Source organism: Aspergillus steynii (genome assembly GCF_002849105.1).
Source record: "Aspergillus steynii IBT 23096 chromosome Unknown P170scaffold_4, whole genome shotgun sequence".
NCBI classification, from domain to species: domain Eukaryota; kingdom Fungi; phylum Ascomycota; class Eurotiomycetes; order Eurotiales; family Aspergillaceae; genus Aspergillus; species Aspergillus steynii.
Window position 1 is genome coordinate 421,226 of NW_020194401.1, and position 20,135 is coordinate 441,360.

The 20,135-nt window shown below is 46.3% G+C and overlaps 6 protein-coding genes across 6 annotated transcripts; 4 read left to right on the forward strand and 2 right to left on the reverse strand.

Moving 5' to 3' along the window:
- P170DRAFT_425777 (uncharacterized protein) lies at positions 1 to 940 on the forward strand (the record flags this gene model as incomplete). Its single annotated transcript, XM_024847666.1, has 2 exons — positions 1 to 287; positions 349 to 940. 2 exons carry the CDS (start codon positions 1 to 3, stop codon positions 938 to 940), a joined length of 879 nt encoding a protein of 292 aa, XP_024704055.1.
- A 947-nt stretch (positions 941 to 1,887) lies between these two features.
- P170DRAFT_425778 (uncharacterized protein) lies at positions 1,888 to 3,827 on the forward strand (the record flags this gene model as incomplete). Its single annotated transcript, XM_024847667.1, has 5 exons — positions 1,888 to 2,050; positions 2,258 to 2,306; positions 2,357 to 2,486; positions 2,523 to 3,085; positions 3,290 to 3,827. 5 exons carry the CDS (start codon positions 1,888 to 1,890, stop codon positions 3,825 to 3,827), a joined length of 1,443 nt encoding a protein of 480 aa, XP_024704056.1.
- A 1,512-nt stretch (positions 3,828 to 5,339) lies between these two features.
- Positions 5,340 to 6,644, forward strand: P170DRAFT_314996 (uncharacterized protein; the record flags this gene model as incomplete). The annotated part of the gene is made up of 1 exon (XM_024843279.1): positions 5,340 to 6,644. A coding segment is annotated over one exon (1,305 nt), but the record flags the coding sequence as incomplete, so codon positions are not given.
- A 2,345-nt stretch (positions 6,645 to 8,989) lies between these two features.
- On the reverse strand, positions 8,990 to 9,721 carry P170DRAFT_167606 (uncharacterized protein). Its single transcript, XM_024842608.1, has 4 exons — positions 9,600 to 9,721; positions 9,419 to 9,534; positions 9,300 to 9,365; positions 8,990 to 9,237 (listed from the first exon to the last, which is right to left on the reverse strand). Exons 1-4 carry the CDS (start codon positions 9,618 to 9,620, stop codon positions 9,138 to 9,140), a joined length of 303 nt encoding a protein of 100 aa, XP_024704058.1. The 5' UTR covers positions 9,621 to 9,721; the 3' UTR covers positions 8,990 to 9,137.
- Positions 9,722 to 10,423: 702 nt separating this feature from the next.
- P170DRAFT_425780 (uncharacterized protein) lies at positions 10,424 to 11,008 on the forward strand (the record flags this gene model as incomplete). The annotated part of the gene is made up of 2 exons (XM_024847668.1): positions 10,424 to 10,564; positions 10,622 to 11,008. 2 exons carry the CDS (start codon positions 10,424 to 10,426, stop codon positions 11,006 to 11,008), a joined length of 528 nt encoding a protein of 175 aa, XP_024704059.1.
- A 52-nt stretch (positions 11,009 to 11,060) lies between these two features.
- On the reverse strand, positions 11,061 to 12,626 carry P170DRAFT_383065 (uncharacterized protein; the record flags this gene model as incomplete). Its single annotated transcript, XM_024845629.1, has 3 exons — positions 11,061 to 11,829; positions 11,875 to 12,494; positions 12,543 to 12,626. 3 exons carry the CDS (start codon positions 12,624 to 12,626, stop codon positions 11,061 to 11,063), a joined length of 1,473 nt encoding a protein of 490 aa, XP_024704060.1.
- Positions 12,627 to 20,135: the final 7,509 nt, after the last annotated feature.

Genomic DNA, 20,135 nt, shown 5'->3' on the forward strand with positions numbered 1-20,135 from the left:
ATGAGTATCACGACAAAAACCGCGAGCGAAACGCAAAAAACCCATCTCCCCTTGACGACGACATTCACGCCGCCGGACTCATGCATCAGCAACCCTTGGCTCGCTAGTACTAGTGGAAAGACGTGGATGAACCTGGGGCCGATAAGTCGATCGGAATGCCTGCCATCTGGATGGCAAAAGACGGATTATTTTTCGCCAGGAATCTGCCCTACGGGTTATGCCATCGCTGCCAGCGGTACCGTGATTGATGGGACACGCACCGAGACTGCGGCCACCTGCTGTCCAAGGTAAGTCCGGCCTGCATACCGAATAATCACGATCTTGAACTGACATGCGGGGTTTCCTCAGCTTCGGCGACCAGAAGTATTCGACTCGAACATCGTCTACCATCTCCGAGTCGATAGACTGCCTGTGGGCACCGGGTCCCGACGTCACCACCGAATTCAAGTACACCTGGACCGATGATGACGGAATCACGTCGAGCGCGGATAGCTCGTTGAGCAGCGACGGCCACATCAACGCCTACGGCGTCTACATCCGATGGCAGTCCAGCGATTTTAGCACTCCTCCGGCCACGACGCCGGTATCGAACACCGCTACCACCACCACAGCTGCTGCTACCACATCTGCTACGGCCTCTCAAACCTCCACAGACCCCTCGAGCTCGTCAGGGCTCTCAAGCGGGGCCAAAGCGGGTATTGGCGTTGGTGTCGCCGTGGGGGCTGTTCTCGCGATCGCGGCCCTTGCGCTCTTCTTGATTCGGCGACGAAGGAACGGACCGGCCCAGTATCAGCAGAGTCATGATGAAGGGCCTATAGCAAGATCGGCGTATGGCCCACCAAGCGAGATGCCAACGCCAAACACGGAGGACCCGACGAAGTATGCAGTTGAGCTGCCTGCATCAACAGACATGCCTGAGCTGGACGGGACGAGAAAATGAGTTTTTTTCCTTCTTTTACTTTTCATATTGGCCGATGATAACGCCTTTCAGCACTATACCTTAGCACGATTTATTTTCCTGTTGAAGGCGTGTCAATCCTTCTGGAGGATTACTAACTTCTTCGGAACTTTCTATTCTAATTTCTATCTTATATTTATAGAGATATTTTAAAGATAGGCTTGGTCGGAGACCAGTCATGTTAATTGCAATACAGTCACACCAACATGATACATTTCAGATGAAGATATGTAGGGAAGCAGCTTCAGCTTCAGCTGTCTTTTCTAGTTCTTGGAAGATTTGGTTGAAGATAAGAATAAAAGGCATCGATGAGTGATGAACTGCGGTCATAAGCTTGGTTTTGCAACGATGTTTATTCGTCGCGAGCTCGAACAACGAATACTTCGATTAATACATATACGAGGCACACACACTTGCTTTATTCTCTATACCTACCAGCCACATATGACACGAGCTCATTTGCAAGATATAGTGTGAGTCCCAACATAAAATACTAACCACGAAATAAGAAGGAAAAGCTTACAATAGGGAGGGGCTGTAGATTTTCATAGCATTTCCCCTGTTCTCTTGTTTCACGTCGTCCTAACCACCAAAATTGCTGATTGCTGACATGAGAATCTACGCGCCCTTTCTCGCCCTCCTAACTGTTCGCTGCAGCTGGTGTCTACAAGTATGGTAGTGCTACAAAATGGTAAGCAGCCACAACTAGTGCCAATCTTGCTCCCATTAGGCTGAAGCTCAGCACATTGCCAGGGCTTGGATACACAAGAAACAAAACCGCTGACTTCTACAACACTCTGGAGGGCATTGGGCAAATACAGTTAAGACCCGAGAGAAATTAGAATGTTCCCAGGGCACTCTCAGGCTAGGCGAGAGGGTATCGATCAACAAGACGGTTCGAACGGAGCTTGCTGCGACATTCAGAAACAATGAATACCAGCCGAATAGGCTCAAAGCCTTCAATACTGGGCAGCAGCAATGACGATAAATACCCCAGGGCAGCTGAGAATGCGGCTAGTCACTTTGGCGGAAAGGATCGAGCCCTGGCCACTCTGTATCTAGAGAAGACCCGGGCAGAGACCGATCCTAGAAGTCAGTCATCTGCAATCTTTGTGCTCGCGAGGAAACGGCAGGGACTCTCTTAATCAAGAGAAAAGGCCAGACATTCTGGCCCATTCCAAAACGCCCAGAAGGCCAGGGCCACTGAGTCAATCTAATTCTTGGCGTCTTCCGCGGCCTTTAAAGCCCAATTTCCACCCTGCCACCCCCTATTTTTTGCGCTTTTGCTTTTCTTCTCAGATGTATGCTTGCGAAAATGGAATCCCTTCCAATGGAGATTCTTCTTGAAGTATGTGATCATTTGACAGCCGTTGAGATAGCAACCCTCTCGTCCTGCAGTCGCCATCTCGCCGATTGCCTAGAGCCCAAAGTCTTCCGGAGTAGAGATTCTACAAATGAAGCAATGATCTGGGCATGTCGATCCAACAATCTTGATCTTATTCGTCGGGCTGTGTTGAATGGGGCCTGCGTGAGTACCGTTGAATTTCCATACCAACAATGGCAGGGGCTTGAGGGGAGGAAAAAGGTCTTTACATTGTATCTGGCCCTCGCGAGAGGCCATATGGAAGCCTTTAAGCTGCTCCTAGATCTGGGCTCATGGGTTGATGGTCCAGGCGTCGACAAGGTACTGGTTCGGCGTCTGAAGAAAAGAAGCCGCCTTCCGTGCCACACTTGGGACTTTCTACCATTGTGCCTCGATAAAGGCTTCGATGAGCAAGCCCGAGACAAGCTTGGCCTACCATCGATTCCCATTCTGGTCTGTTCTGGGGCTCCCATAGAACTGATTGAAATGCTGCTCGACAAAGGTGCCGATCCGAGCGAATTGCATACCAAAGGACGCTTCAAGTTCATTGGTGCCCTTTCTACGGCAATTCGGGGCAATTCGATTCCGCTCATGCGCCTGCTTCTTACTAAAGGAGCTGATATCTATGGTAAAGACATCGGTCGTCCTCAGAAGAGAATCTCGAATATCCCTATCTTCGCGGCCGCGGAGGTGATTGTGAAGCACGGCCTTGAGCCGATGCAGTTCTGCTTGGACAACGGAGCTGATATTAATCAAAACGGCTGGTTTTAATTCTATAAATCGGATCGGCTTTACCGGGCTCGGGGTCATCCCTTAGATGCTCGGCAGTCCCTGTCTATATACTGTCATTACTTTTCAACTCCTTTGCTCACGTACCTTGACTCAATCGACTCGTGGGATACGACAAACATCTTTCATCCAATTGACGCTATTACCTTTTTTCTTGATAATGGCGCCTTCATTTACAGTGAATATGCGCCTTCGGAGATCTGGGATGAGACCCAGCATGCTTTTAATTACAGAACTGAGATAATACCAGCCCCGTCCTGCCTTGATTTGCTTTTTGCCAAGTGGGGTTTGTCCCAATTGGCCGTGCCCACATTTCTCGAGACCGTGAAATTTTTGATCCAGCATGAAGCCTCAAGTGAACGTCTTGCGAAAGTGCTTTCCCTGTGTGATTACGACTGCGAACCTGACAACGACGACACAGCGAAATTCAAGGCTGCATGGCATGACATGCTTACAGTTGCGTGCAACAATGCCTATTTTACTAGTAGCACCTTCCTGGCTCAGTACATTCTCTTTGAAGGCAAGGAAAGCAGCAGGAAGGAAAGTCAAGAGCTCGCCTACATGACGATTGACCATCTATTGGCAGTCGGGGCGGATATCAATGCACGTACCGGGCCTAATGGATCTACTGGGCTCTATTCGCTGTGTGAATACTACGCTTCGTTATGTTGGACATATGGTTATGTTCTGACACGGAAGAAGAGAGAGTTTGTTTAATTCCTAATGAGCCGTGGTATAGACCCTTCCATTCGTGTGGGAGAGAAGACTGCACTTGACATTGTTGCCAACCCGAGATGGGTCAGCAGGGGTACCTCTCCATCCGTTTTGCAATTGTTAAGCGATGTTGCAGATATCCTGCGGAGGGGAGCTGCGTCTGATACCCCCACCAAAGAAGCAACAGACACCATTGGGACGTGACAAATGAAGATGTAGAAAGGTTTTCCTTCGGGTACACAGCAATGCAATGATCGATAGAAATACCAGTCCGGCATATTGTAGACTTCTACTTGCATACACTCCAGTGGGCCCTGGCTTAAGGAACTGCCCCTAATGGCTGAGTAATTCACGGATCTTGACTTCTTTGCTACAAAGATACTAGTTAGTATGAGTGAATGTGAAAAGCAAAAAAAGAAAAAAAAAAACGAAAGGCAAAAACATACAACAGCCGGGATTCGCTGGTGGTCACCCACCCAACTACTAACCGGCCGGCGTGAGGCTTGTGTGCGGTCAATAGGCGGGTGGGTGCCTCTAAACCGGCGACCCTGGCGATCGCCGGCGCCGTCGCGCGACCTCTTTGGGTGCGCTTTAGATGGCGCCGGAGTCACCCGGCGACACCGGGCGACGGGCACGACCTGTCTGGTTGCCCCACTTGGCGCTGAATGGTTCCTTAAGACAGCGAAAATCGTTAAATTATTGGTAGATTACCTCGCGTCCTGGAACAACCGGTGTCTGACCGAGACGTGCTGCCCCGCCGTAGCCATTTAGGCAACAAGATAAGTTACTTTGCAGATGTCACCAGTACTGATCTTCCGTTCAGAGTAAGTGTTAAATTCTGTGTCAGGGTGAGGAATTGAGGTACTGGCTAGTACTAAAGATGTCCAATAGAATTAGATGATTGTCTTGAGATCGGTTGAGCGATCTCAGAGGTCTATACATTTGAACTATGGTGTGTGATGACACCACACTAGGAGGAAATGGGGTGAACGCTGAATAAGCCAATCCCGAAGGGTCTTAGTGGTATTCGACCACCCCTTAGTTCGCCATTTTATCAAATATGGGCCTTTTCAAGGCCAATTGTAACCTAAGTTTTCTGTTCTTCGGACTTTGTGGGGTGCGGCTTTGGAATCTTTGGGACGCTTTCCCATCACGCAGGTGTTACTACCTTACCTTCCTTTCCTTTGTGACTCCTTCCCATTATTCATGTAATGTTTCCAATGCCCACTTTCAATTCTTTTCTGTGGGAGGAACAGCGTAGTGATTGGATATTGTCATAATTTAACGCCTCCAAGCTTGGTGTAATGCTTGGTCTGTTTGCGTTGTCAGATCGTTTGACCCATAATGGAAGTAAGTTCGCTGCTCAAAACGGTAGTTTGTTTAATTTCTTATTTCTTCTTTTCCTTCAGCCTAACGTATTTTGTTTGCTACAATGACATACCACGGGTTATTCTTGGGGCTGTTCCACACTCAGGCTTTTATGTAGTTACTGCAGTTGAGAGTGGATATCGGCTTGTATCTCTTTTACTTGAAAAGCGAGGAGATACGATCACGATCACTGAAGATCTTATGAAGTCGATCCTGGAAAACTGGAAGTACAGTCCACAATTTCTATCATTTCTACTTGAGAAGCAAGGTCAATTGGTTCCAGCCACAACCAATGTCTTAATGGCCGCTGCTAGGAATAGTAATGGCAGAAAAGGAGAACAGCTTTTCACTTTCTTTTTTGACAAGCGAGCAAATACGATAACGATCAGTGAGCAAGTTGGGATGACTGCTGCTGAAAATATATGGGATGGAGTCCAGCTTTGGAGTCTCTTTTTTGAGAAGCAAGGTGATACAATTCTGATTACTGAAGGGATTGTGAAAGCTGCTGTTCAAAATGTGATGAAAGGGGATAAGCTTCTAAATCTCTTTCTTGAGAAGCGAGGAGATACGATCCCGATCACTGAAGAGATTGTGAAGGCTGCTGCTCAAAATACAGGGAGGGGATATCAGCTTCTATCTCTCTTGCTTGAGAAGCGAGGAGAAACTATCCTGATCACTGAAGGAGTTGTGAAAGCTGCTGCTCAAAACACAGGGAAGGGAGATCAGCTTCTATCTCTCCTGCTTGAGAAGCGAGGAGATATGATCCTAATCACTGAAGGAGTTGTGAAAGCTGCTGCTCAAAACACAGGGAAGGGAGATCAGCTTCTATCTCTCCTGCTTGAGAAGCGAGGAGATACAATCCTGATTACTGAAGAAGTTGTGAAAGCCGCAATCCAGAATGATCTCAAATCAGAAGTGCTTCTATCACTTTTACTTGAAAAGCGAGGAGATACAATCCCAATCACTGAAGAAGTTGTGAAAGCTGCGATCCAGAATGATTTCAAATCAGAAGTGCTTCTATCTCTTTTACTTGAAAAGCGAGGGGATACAGTTCCGATCACTGAAGAGGTTGTGAAGGCTGCTGCTCAAAACACAGGAAATGGAGATCAGCTTCTATCTCTCTTGCTTGAGAAGACAGAAGATCCGATTCCGATTACTGAAGATATCATCAAATTGATCCTGGAAAACAGGAACTATAGTCCACAGCTTCTATCATTTCTACTTCACAAACAAGGTCAATTGATTCCAGCCACAAATGAAGTCTTAGTGGCCGCTGCTAGCAATGGCGAAAAAGGAGAACAGCTTTTAACCTTCTTTCTTGACAAGGGAGGAGATCCGATTCCAATCACTGAAGAGATCGTGAAGGCTGCTGCTCAGAATATAGAGAGTGGATATCGGCTTGTATCTCTCTTGCTTGAGAAGCGAGGAGATACGATCCCGATCACTGAAGATGCTGACGAGGTGGTTTCAGTGAACAGGACGAGCCAAGGATTGTCCTATGCGCCTACAGATCGAGCACATGACGTACTCAAATCTGGTACAGATCACAACAAGCTTAGAGATACGCTGGATTCACATTCTTGTGAGTATCTGGGAACCAAAGAGAAGTGGTCCGACTTTGGAACCGACCTTCACTTCTACCAGAAGGAAAATTTCTTCTCTGCATACACAGTCAGGAACTATGACTAATTAGCCTTTCTCATAGCTCAATACTTCGCTGAAGCTTCAGGAAACACTGCCTTGAATTGGAAGGTTGACCAGGAGACCATTCGCAGTTTACACTCGTCGCAAATAGCATCGCATGACTGGCCTCATTATACCCCGAGTCAATTTGATTACCATCTACAGTTCAAACGAAGTTTTATATCAGCGGTCACGAACGGTTTGAAAAGGGCCTTGGAACGCTGGTTTGGACTTCAATTTTACTGGTGGCCTCTGGCACAGCCAGAGAAAGAGCCGAGACATGGCCATACCCGGTTGTATTCAACCCTGCTTGTACGAATCCCTCGGTATAAAAGCACTGTATCTGTACTAATTGCGCTTGAAAGCAGCGTGGTCGAAGAATATATTGTGATATTCCGACGAGTCTTGCAGAAGTGATCTTTCCAGATCTTAGCATTGCCCGTGCTTCTGCACCAAAATGCCTACTTGATATGATGAATCGAGAGGCCGTTTTTCTTGAGGACACCACGCCAATGCAACTCTTGCTTAGCTGCTATGATTCTGAATCGTTGTCAAATACAGTCCAAGCAGGTAAGCGCACACCCACGTAAATTGCCCAGGCTAAAATAAACATTTAAGAACAAGGCAAGTCAAGTGCTCGTCAGCAAAATCCTGCAGAAGGCTTGAGTCATTCTGCCAATTCAAACAACCAGTCTGCAAATAATATGGCACCAGAAGAGACCCAATCTCACCATGCCTATCAGCAGCCCCTCATGCTGTCCGGAGCTATAACCTCTCGAGTAGAGAATTCGGCCCAAAGATGGATCATTCTCAGCATTGATGCTAGAAAAAACCAATCGAGAGCACGGTTTGTGGAGATAGGCGAAAGCGACTATTTCACATTTCTGAATCTACGTCGGACGTATCGGACTTTCACACCTCGCTGGCGCTGGTGGAAGGAGGTTGTTGGCATTAAATTCTTTCGGGTATGCCTGTTAGTTGCCGTAAACGATAAACTTTGTCTTACTGAATCGTGTCTTGATACAGTTCCAGAGCTTCTTATACAAGAACTCGGAGAAATCTCACTATGTTCAGATACACAAAGATCAAGAGCGGTATCCGAAGCCAGCAGACTCTTGTTTTGAAGAATACAGATTTATGCCTCGACCATGGCCCTCCGAACAACCATATCCCAATAACGAAGTGCTGCACTACCTTTTCAATCCAATTGATTGCGGAACAAGTGTTGACCTTAACGGAAGGCTTCCGACCCTTGTCAAGAATACTATGTTACCCCAAGATTTTGCATTTGGTGTTCATTTTGAGGAAGCCCCTTTCTTTTTTGCAATACTTTTCAGTGCCATCCTTTTGGTCTGCCTTGTGGTCTCATTTGCGATATGGTTTATACCTTTTTGGCTTGAAAGGCACCCGGCGGACTTACAAAATGCCACCACGCCTCTACTTGTTGCCCTGGCAGTTATATCTCCTATTCTCTCTCGCGTTCGCCTTTTTGAGTAACTGAACAACAATTTAACATCGCCGGTGCAAATGTCATAAGGCTTCTTTTCTAAATGGACATAATGATGATTCACCTATTCTTTTATATACACATTTTCTGGTCAGTGTGCTCACTTCAGCTTACTGAATTTATATACTACTTGTATGGAATCCTACCAGAAGGCCTTCCATTACCTACAGGATCTCAAACCGGAAACTAAGTTAGTGTTACTCGCGAGCCAGGTCTTGCGGATACAATCTTCCCAGCAAGACGCCTTAGTAGGAATTGCCTGATGGCGACCCCGGGGACTCATTAATGTTGTGGCTTATAGCAAATGTGGTTTCTCGCCAGATGCCCAATACCAAGATGTTAACAGCCCCATTAGTGAACATGTAGATAGAACACCTCAATACCCCACCCCAACTCGAGTGATATTATGCTCTTTTGACGTCTATTATATCGCTCATCATCTGTAGTCGTTAAGACCATCCTTCATATTGAATCGATCGAGATCACGTAATTCAGCAACTTCGTAATTTCCTGCCAAGCCCACCAAACAACACAATTCCATAGTATCGACCGTCAATATTGTCCCACATCAGCTCCTTGACCGCCTGGAAAGTTATGATATCCCGACTCTTCCAGCAGAGTACAAGGCGTGAACGGCCCATGGTCCTTCCTCTTCGGCGACAGTAATGCCGGCCTGCCCAGAACTGCCAAACCACCGGCCTTCCACCACAATCCGACAAGCACAAGACAACCCCAATCAACGTCCCCTACGCCTTTCACCCCCCCGGGTCGGGAATATACGAGGAGCACACGAGGTGATCTAGTAGACTTCGTCCGAGTGTACATGTAGTGGTACTAGTGACTGCGGCGCGACGACTAGCAAGTAAAATTCCATGGTCAGATCAGAGCTTTCTGCGCAGCTGCAATGGCATACATACAAAGTGGCGCTTCCAAGGGCGATACTGATTGTCGCCTTGTATCCGGCCAGGGAACTTTGTGGTTTCCTTTCGCAGGCTGAGTCAAGACAAGAGACCCAAGAGCGACATATCGGTCCTACCAACTATATCCTCCCTGAGACTCGGAAGCGTCGCCGAACAATAACTCCAGAATCGGACCTACAACCCGAGTAGGAAAGGCCAAAGCGGCATCGCCATGATAATATTTAATACCATCCTAGCTCATCACCTACAGGTTGAGCGACTGAATGGAGGATAGCTCTGCCAGATGCGGTTACTTACCCTGATTCTATAGCTGGGCATAAGCCACCGTTTGATATCTAACGCTGCTGATGGTGCCCGGGGGGGGGAGGTGGGGGGCGAAGCAATTCACTGAAGGAATAATACAGCCAATTCAATTGCTTCATTCGATTGTTTAGTGGTTGTCAACCAAAATGACCACTAATTCGGAGCTTTAGATATTCCGGATTATTCAGCCATCGCCTCTGAAGATCATGTTTCAACTATATGGAAGAGTACTGATTTGGAAGGTCGATTACGCGCTCAGAATGATCAGACTGAGAGATTTAAGCAGCTAGATACGCAGAGTTTAGGAAATCAGACCCTCATACATTCGTTGAGTGACCAATGCATTGCTGGTGTATATTGAATACGCATTTTGTTTGACAGTGGTCCAATCCATCCGGATCCTTAGTCATTTCGCTTGCCAAGCCTTCGCATGTTTTACGTCCCTTCGGACGAGCGCGGGTGATTAATCAGCTCCCGCATCCACGTTTTCTGACCATCACGTGCTGGGACAGTGGACGGTGAAAAAGTCAGGCAGTAACGGTGCAGATACCCAACTCTTTTCAAATATGATTGCGGTTTAGTTCTCCGGTTACATAATTTGAGAGTACGTGGTCTTTTGTTATTAAGCCCAGGTTCGGGACAAAACCAAGGGGATTCCCCTTTTCCATTACATTGTAGACCTCAGCTTCGCGGCAATTTTAGAAGACTAACACTTAGCCACATGTGGCTTGGCAGTCGCCCCGCGGCCAATTTGACACAGCGAACCCCTCATTTTACTGCGAAATTGTGTCTCCCACCCGCCTATCCGCCAGACAAAAATGCAGAATGACGATGGATATCTCGTTATTCCCGGAGACGAGCCACCTGATGATTTACTCGCTGCTGTGGAAGCTGAGATATCGTCACCCCCTAGGAGATGTGGACCGAATGGGCAGCAGCTTATGAAGTTCGGCGTGAAGGTATGTCGATTTGGGTGTACACGAGAGCTTGTGCGAGTACTTTACTGACAGTTATAGCTTCCTCATGAAGCATGGTTCCAGGAATACCTCGGATGCTCGTCCTCCGACGCCAAAAAGGTCGGCGAGACAAGAGTCAGGTTGTTCAATAACAATCGACCAGGGCGATTTGTTCCCGGTCCTCCTGGGACTGTGCTTATATACAGAGCAGCGACTCGACATGGTCTCAGCCCTGAAACGGGATTCTTTAGAATTGTACCCAGGTCGCATCGAATGACAGCCGCCGAAATAAAACGGGCCAAATCCATATCGATCACCCTGAGCGCCAGAGATACGCTGTACATGCCGGCCAATACAACTATCGAATATATTATATCTGGAGAGAGTGTGGCACTTTGTGAGGCTCTATCTTCCTCACTCGACAATAACACCGAAATGGAGATTTGAAGGGATGATGTTCCAAGTATCATTTTGATGCAAATGTGTATTAATAAGATAATTAATAACTATAGAAGAAGTTCGGATCTGAGTTGGAAAAAGGGGATAGCCAGGTATATTGTGTCCAGCCGGAGTCAAAGTTTGGGAAATTCCAGCACGGGTCAGAATTGGGAAACGGGTGCCGACTCGTAAGATCTCCGCCAGAGAGATCTTGCGAATTAAGTGACGGGATTGCCCTTCCACTACGCACTGATCCCTGATCTGCTTCTGGTGTAAGGAAACTCTGAGCTGTGTCTCTCTCGTGTATCGCTGTTTGCTCCACTGTTTGCGGTAGGAGACTGTTGTCGACGATCCGGTGTGTTGGATGAGATACTTGCGGAGCACCTTCTATGCCACACGAGAAATCAAGGGGACCCCCCTGCTGGGAAGGTATATTGCCAGTAGTGCCCTCCACGAGTCCCAACAAATGCATTTCGACCGACTCGGTACCTTCTTCCCTATCCCCTGGGGGTTCATCTTCTATGCGAGGTTGGCACCCGCGCATCTGGTGGCCATCGCGTGAATCCCCATCTGAAGCTTGGCAAATACGTCGCCGTTTCGTCCGAGCCTCACAATGATTCAAGGACACGGGTGGAACCAGATGACTTGATCCTTGGGAATCCGAAAGTGTCAGAGAAGGCGTAGGCGTTATGCAATTTTGTACGGTAGAGCCAAAGCAATCTTGAATTGCTTGTATAGGCGTCGAAATGCCCTGATAAGTAGAGGTCAATGGATCATTTTTGAGATAATTGTTAATAGCACGGATGCCGATTGTCCTCATACGGGCCCAACTGGAAATGGTCAGCCAAAGAACAGAAATGGGTTTGGAAGTTCACCTTCTCCAGTTTGGTTCCTTGATAGCAACTAGTACACCAGGATCTAGACACAACCATCGTTCTCCCTCTCGCAGCTTCGAGCTATGTTTCTTCCAGTCCCCGCCAACACTTAATTGAAATGCCAAATCGCGATATGACATACCACGTTTTAATGTATGTCCTTGGGTTTCAAGTTCTTGAGCTTTTGAGTTGATCTCTGCCGCCAGGCGTCTGCAGAGGAGTCGGCGAGCCAGCGGTGATGAAGAAGAATGATGGTCGATCGCACTGACCGTCTGTTTGATGCTATTACCAGCATGCAAATTGGAGAATGAAGTCCAGAACTCGGTCGGATTTTCTCTGTATTTTTCATAAGCCAGGGTGAGTTTCTTGACTTTATCCTCTTTTCTCTCAAATGTTTTCAATAGTCCTATTAGCTGTGATATTTCGTCTTCCTCGAGACCGTTACATTGTTCAAAGTATTTTCGAACTGCATCGTTGGGCGTAGCGACGGTGGAACTGTTCTGAGTTGGTTTGTCCTCTGTGCGAGGTACATCTTTGAGGGCTTTGTTCAAGTATTGGATAGTTGCTCTGGCATCACCTTCAAATCGGCGCCCTAGATCTTTGAGAGTGTTGGAGAGATTCTGTGCTAGGTTAGCCTCCCACCAAGGAACATAATGAATGTCACATACCTTGTCAATTGGGGATAGCAATTCGGCAAGAACTTCAAGCTGCTTCTGGAGTGCTGTTTTCGTGCTCTGTGGAACTAACGCCATGTCTTTGAGAAGTGTGTTTTGCATGGTTGACTGATACCCCTCTTTCTGGAGACATTGTGCCATGTTAATCTAGGCTATTCCCGAAACGGTTTGGTTTCGATTGTCCAGGACAATCGAAACCAAACCGTTTCGGGAACCAAGCTAAAATGCATACTGAGGGCTAGCCGTGGCGGATCCCAACCACCCACCACCGAAAAGTGGTTGGGATCCATAGCTAAGCAGATGAGTTGTCGCTTGTGGGAGCTCATGCAATCCTGCAGCCTACAATTTCAGCTTGGTTGTGCGCATTGCTAAGGACGGAGAATCTAGCGGGAAGTTACGACGCCTAATCCGACGCGTAACTCAATGCCACGCGCCATTCGAGACGAACCAATGCTCTACGCACGGTTTATCGAATACATATCTCCACGTATACGTCGAGCATTGCGAGCTACTTTTGCAAACTCACCAGACCGGCTCATGCCCAGCACCAAGTGGAAATTACGTTCGATCGTGGCTCAACAGCCATTCTACTGACCTAGATGATACACCATTATCACCTACTGCACTTGTTCGCGGTCACTATGGACGGCTGGAAGATTACTGCCGTTACTATCAGCTATGTCTAGGTGCTAGCTAAGTCTACTTCTAAAAATCAATTGTGACAGCGACCCGGAGAGATCAATCGGCACGCCGTCCCACCCACTGCTATCATGTGTAGTTGATCGACTGCCGAGATAAGTAAAACTATTATACCAAGTGTATAAAGATGAAGGCCCTGTCAAGGTCTCACCGGAGTTGGTACTGGACAATCCATCATCTTTCAGATTCCTGCATGAAATTACCATGGGTGGCTCGAATGTTACTGTCGAAATTACAGTCAAAATTACACTTTCTATCACACCAAGTTCCTCACGAGAAACGCGAGTCAATGGTGTGCTTGGTAGGTTTGTTTCTGATAGCCACATTCCGTTTCATTAACCTCCTACAGTATCAGATGTTCGAAGAACCCGCAGAAGGTACGCCAACACATTCAGAATCAACGGCGTATGTCTCCCAGCCCCCGAACCCAATCGACCAACTCCGAGCTTCGCAAACGCCCGGCTATGAGCATTCGGATATGCGGGAGGCCATCAAGAACAAGAATCCCAGCCAAAAAAAGCCTTTGAAAGCAATAGCCGAGATGAATTGAGTTGTGAGAAGTGAGTATTTCCCCTAATTATTTGAAACTTCGCGTGAACTCATCCTCCTTCCTGATCTAAGGACGAGCCTATTTTCTGATGACAAAATCATTCATATCTATGGATCTAGACCAGTTCCGGGTGGTGGTAAAGAGTATAGGGTTTGTTTTTATGATAGGGATAAGGATGCAGTTGTGTTCTGGGCCTATTAGGCTGTGAAATCTTGCCCGGACTTTCAAGGCCTCGATAACTTGAAAAGATTAACTATATAGATTTTTCCCTTCTTGTACTTTAGGTAATTCAACTCAGGAAGAGTAGGCAATTACGGGGACTAATAGTGATTTATGATATTGGATCGCAAGCATAAACAATCCCTTGGCTGCCTACTAACATATAGTCAGAGGACTTTTCCTCCTTCTGGGGACTTGTTATTATTTATTCCAAATCATCTTTTTCCAAAGCTTGAATTATTAGTATTGTTTTGTCGCTCGCTCTAATTACCGTGGAGTTTTTGCTTTACACCGCTGAAAGAAGTAAGAAGTCTAAGAAATGTTCGCTGCTTTTGCTAATACCACCGTGTTATAGAATGTGTTACCACAGTCGTCATAAATATAGTTGCGGCTTCCAGGAACACGAACCCTGTCTTATTCCATATTACTAAAGTTGCTACTTGATGATTCAAATCAATGTATATGAAGTGGGATATGCTTGTGAACGGCCGGATTGCCATTTCTGTAACCCGCCAGCAAAATAATAATAGGATATATAACTTGGTATGTTTTCTACAAGTCGTATTCAAGCAATCCTGTGGTTAGTAACAGACGGCAGCAGATCTACCCTAACCTGCTTTGGAACTGGTGATGAATCAAGTCAAATATGCGTCTACATAATTTCGGCTTATGTGCCCATAGCGGCTAAATCTCTAATATTGCTACTGCACTAGTGATAGAACTGTTCACTTAATCCTGTAGAAGTTAGTAATTCTTAAAGAAAATTCGGAAATCCATAGTAGCACACTCTATCCCTAAGAATATTACAGAGCGCATCCATTGGGTAGTCTAAACTGACCTAGTGACTTCCTTTGTCATTTAACGTGGCATAGCCTCTCCAGGAATTCTACCCTGACCACCTAATTAGGAATTGCCCTCATCTTGTTGCTGAGGATGTCCCGCCCCTCCTACTATTGACGCATAGTTGAGAGAGATTCCACTATACTAGTACTTTGGATCTCTATATTTAACTCCGGGCTTCACTATGTATTTTCAGTATATGCTGGGCGAAGGTATATATAAAAGACGAGACATCTACACCTGCAAGCTTTTTCCCCCACATATTTCTTTACTTAAAGACTAAGTAAGTACAGCATCCAGCATTGAATACTTGACTGCTGAATATCGACCCCTTTAGAGCACCGATCGATATTCTATCCGCGTTAAACATGGGACGAGGTGCATATGACACTACGGGAGTCAAAAAGCCGGGAGCACCACCACTACCGCCCATAACCAGATGAAACGCCCTTCAGAGAAACAGGGTCGATAAATTAGGGAGGGACTCTATCAGGTTCTAATAAGAAGATACGTGAGACAAGAAGAGAATAGGCGTGGGCTATTACCGCAATGTACAATATGGGATTACATGTAATTGATTAGAGAGGGTGTACTTGTATTACTGTATTAAAACAATCCCCTGGCTCGTGGTCATGGATAACAACGTTCCAGAATAGCAATAATCCCTTGTTGAAAGACATCTAGAATCTCCTTACTTCTTCTGCTTCCTCATAGGACGTCTATGGAAATGAATTTATCCCCACAGGGCGAAGATATTGGACTCGGCTACGTGTATGGACAAGGGCCTAGGGCTATTCCTGGTGCGGGAGTAGACGAGGGGTATATCACTGTAGCCAATGCATTGGTCATAGGTTTCCTTACCGTGATGCTTCCTACATACTTAGTCGGCTCATTAGTACCAGGAGATGCTCTTAATCCTACCCAGATGTCGCATCGCTTGGTTTCTTCCGACGTATTTCATCAGTTACGAGGTCTATATGCGAGATTGAGTTGCTATAGCTATAGAAGGGCGGTGTCCATGTGTGATGTAAAGATTAAAAAGAGATTATATAAGCTGAGAGGATAAATATCTCTATGTAGCTGTTAAATGGCTTTAACTATTCCTCCTTCTATGTCGGTTTTCCTTGTATCATTCGGTGAGGTCGGTGATTATTTGCATATCCTCGGCAGCATTAGTCATCATGGAGTTATCGATGGGAATGTGGGGGATAGATTCTTTAACCTGGTTTGAGCTCTTCACAATAGAACACGTGGGTTGGACATGTTTCCGAGACAAAGCACCAGATAAAGAGAATATAAGGGCAGTAGAAAGTGTTCTATCTCAAGGACCAATTCTCCATGCTCCGCCATTTTCCTATTGCAAAAGGGGAAATAAGTACAAACGCTTCTTAGATTCGGGAAAACAGGTAGACCTTATTAAACCAGGCGAGGTGTCCTCGTTAATATGTGAACAGATCCAAATGATTATAAAAAGTTTCTTCCAAAAGCCATTTGACAAAGTCAAGAAACTGGGGCCTGCTATAATTGAGTTCGACAGTGGCACAAACGATGAGGAGCCAAAGTCGCGGGTGATGAGAGCACACCCGACACGTGATGTACGATCGCTCTCCATTTTTCGCGTACTCAGACACAAGGCAGATTGGAAGACCGGGCTCTTTAAGGTCTTTTCATCCAGCAATAGCCTCACCGAAGACGAATTCGAAAGAAGCACTGAGAAAGATGTCCACGAAATCGTGCTCGAAACCGACAAGCTCCTCGTCCTCGCGGGCAGCCTCTATATTGAACTATCGCCGAACTCAGGATCCCGGATTGTTTGGCAAGGATTTTCCGAGCGTCCAATGTATGACAACATTTATTCGCCAGTCGCTCTGCCGTTTATGAAGATATAGCTATACCATATCCAACTTCGAGCCGTGAAGCTTTAGGCTTTCAAACAAAATATCTGAATGAAGTCAGTCATCAGGCCTTCAATAGGACTTGATCGGACAAACCCATGCGTTTACGGTAGAAAATGGTGTATTTTACAAAATCTTCCGAGATTTTCCTTACGAATTTCATGATAACCTGGTACTGGACTTGGTTGAGCAGGTGGATGGCGTGCTCAATTTTACCGTCATAGAAATGGGGGAACCTTGGGAAGGCAAACATCATTGCCAGGGAAATCCCTATATTCCCTGTCTTCTATTCTAACCTGAGCAGCTTCTGCCCATACTTAAGCTAACCTTGAGTCTGTGATGTGTCCGGTAGATAGCTCTCCCTTATAAAGATTTTGCACTGGCCGTGGTTGTCCGGACGCCTGCTATCAAATTCGCACTCCAACTTGTCCTGTTGTCTTAGCCAATCCTCGTATTCTAATGCAAGGAACCGGATGGCGAGCAGACGAGTAAAGATCATGTCAGGAGTCGGATGTTGTTGTTGAGCTGGACTAATCCACAGGCAAACTGTTCGCGGGTCTCGTTTATCTTCGGCCAAGCAGATCCCAGCAATTAAAGCTGTCCGGTCATCTTTAAGGAAGCTTTCTATATCGGGTAATGAATTTATGGTGATCCGCAGGATCTCGCGAGCACTAATAGCTTGCTTTTATGTTATAGGATCCTTCATGACTGTTAAGGTAGCCAGGGACTCGATGCGTGGTCTGGGATGCTTAGGAGAAGTCATGAGGTTGCCTAGTCAGCCATTATTTGAGTTGTTCACATCACGCTATTCTAGTTGAAGTTAGTCTTCCTACTATTACGCAGGGAAGCTCTTTGGAGATACTTCTGCCTGGCATGTGGATGGCTTGCGCACCAATCGAAAAAGCCAAAGGTTTCTCTACCTGGAAAGCCTTCCAAGATACCCGCTGTCGCCTATGGGGACCTTTCGTGGAGTAGTCGAGATCCTTAACTGCTTGCGCGCTGGGAAGGAGATTTGCCAGCATATTTAGACTCCAAATATCATGATATCGCCAGGCTAATGGGGTCTCTGTCTCTTCAACTTGTCCCCCAGTTCTACTGAATTCCCACAGATCAGAGAAGCTATGCGTATCCTTCAGAGTGTTCTAGACGCGGTTTATGCCTGCTTTGGTCTGTCCGATTCAGGACTGGGGGAGTATGAATTGGCACATATATTACCCACCTTTGTAAGAGAGTTGGAAGTAAGTACTTTAACTGGATGTACTGCCTTCTTTAACCGGAAACTAGGAATTCCTGCTGTAACACACGGACACACATATCTCAAAGGAAATGCTACTAACCCTACCTAATTTTGAAGCATACTACTACATTTCTCAACGGCACACGGCATCAGTCCACAGGATCTCGCGCTCAGAGGCCATACAATCGCCTGACATGTTGGAATTACTTGAAAGATGGTGGAAGATGGACATGACTCTCCCAAGAAATGCAAGGAAAGCTGCCCTGGTGCGGAAGCTCCGCGAAAGCTTCTGGGAGGACTATAAATTCTTACTTTATGATATGCGAAGGAACTTCCCGCATTTGGAAAATTAGGCTTTTGAGTGGTTTGCAGAGAGGATCCGACACCTCCACAAGATCAAAATCTAGCTTTGTGAAAATGACACCATACATTTGGCGCGGCTTTATCCGTTTTGTAAAACAAAATTAATCTATTACAGGCGACAATGTACGGACAGTAAGGTATCCCAGATGACAAATATAGACTTGGTGATCCGACCGAAGTCCTTCCTTCGTGTCAATGGGCGCGTCCAGCATGCGGGATGAACGCAACGCATCACAGGCCGCATGGATTCACCGCACGTCACCCGCATAGATTAGGTCATGTCTCCATATTTCTTGGCATTTTGGGAGCCACCTATAACGTAATTGGTTGTGAGCACACGAATTGTCAAAGTATGAATTATATAGGGTGTCAATGCGAGACGGCTCAGGCATAGATAGCCAATGAGCAACACAACACGCTGGGGAAGCAGAAGGTCCACTGTCGGAAGTAGTGCCCTTTACTGGAGTCGCTCCTAATATCCGAGCTCGCTAGTGGCCACAACTTCGGCGCTAGACTATTATAGTTAGTCTTCCTATTATATTGCAGAAAAGCCGTAAACTATAGAACAGGATGTGGCGATTTTAACGCGATGGGAATGACGGCCAGGGGTATATATTAAGGGGAGGAGCTGGATTTGTTAGCCTTAGAAGGGGGAATTTTGATTTTGTTGCGGTATTAATACTAAATTTTCCTTTATTTAGTCAAGTCCCGCGGTGTCCGTCTCCTGCCCCTTGCAATCCATCTCTAACAAGAATCTACCTAATTTCTCCTGGTACACGATGGAAACCCAGTCTGATACCACCGCGATCGCTTTCCTTTGCAGTGGTTGCTATGAACTGGTGAAGGTCGCTGTTTTCGGAAACTAAAAGGCAACCCATGAGAGGCTACAATCCTGGTGCTTCTGTTGTGGGGATGAGCGGCCCTACGGTGTCATGGTGAGCCAATTGTCGTCTAAAAAGTATTACTATTACTTACTTCCTACTAGGTATCAGTCAATCATATAGGAAGGGTGAAAAATGCTCGCGACATGATTATGAGAATGGATTGGCTGTTTCAGAGGGAGAAAGAGGAACGTGCTTTATTTCAGATTTAGTAGGCCGGGATTCTGCGACATTTTTTTTTTGGATCTGGGGCAAGAGAATTGTGAGGAGGAATTATATCTGGGGGCTAAGCCAGAACCTGATATAAAGCTGTCTAATTTAACATAGCTGTAAGAAAATAAGTTCCAAGACGACAACGGCAGCAAAAGAATCTTAATTTATTTGCCGAAGGCTGTTTGCCATCCCTTATGCCTAGCCTTTGTACACGATTAAAGCATAGATGCGCTTCCTGTAAGACCGAAAGCACCCCTATGTGGAGAAAGGGTCCCCGCGGGAGAAACGAGTACTGTAACACCTGTGGATTGCAATGGCTTAAAAAAGAGAAAGAAGAAAATACGAAAACGCATGATAAATCTACAAACCACAGCGCATTAGATAGGTAGCCCCGCTTATACCCAATACTAACCTCGTCAGTTCTCTAGTTTGCCTCAAGTGGAGATAGTAGTAGAATATGTATCCGGGGAGATAACCCCGGCTGAGGTGGACTCGGAGTATATAGCTTGCTTGCATCACCGGGCTTGATCAGCGATAACTAACGCACCGGGTTCGAAATCTGGTGGATTCCTGGTTAATTTAGCGCTTGGGGCGTTGAACTTGCTGGATTCCCCGGGCTATCTGATTAGGTCTTTGTATATCTGGATATATATCCAAAAGCATGCCTAAGATTTTGGGGGCCTTGACGTA

Excerpts from the sequence above, each read along its gene's own strand:
- P170DRAFT_167606 (XM_024842608.1), bottom strand. The coding sequence starts at position 9,620 with ATGCCCAGCTATAGAATCAGG. Across the intron at positions 9,535-9,599 it reads TGCCCAGCTATAGAATCAGG|GATGGTATTAAATATTATCA; the intron begins GTAAGTAACCGC and ends GTGATGAGCTAG. Across the intron at positions 9,366-9,418 it reads TCTCAGGGAGGATATAGTTG|GAAACCACAAAGTTCCCTGG; the intron begins GTAGGACCGATA and ends AGCCTGCGAAAG.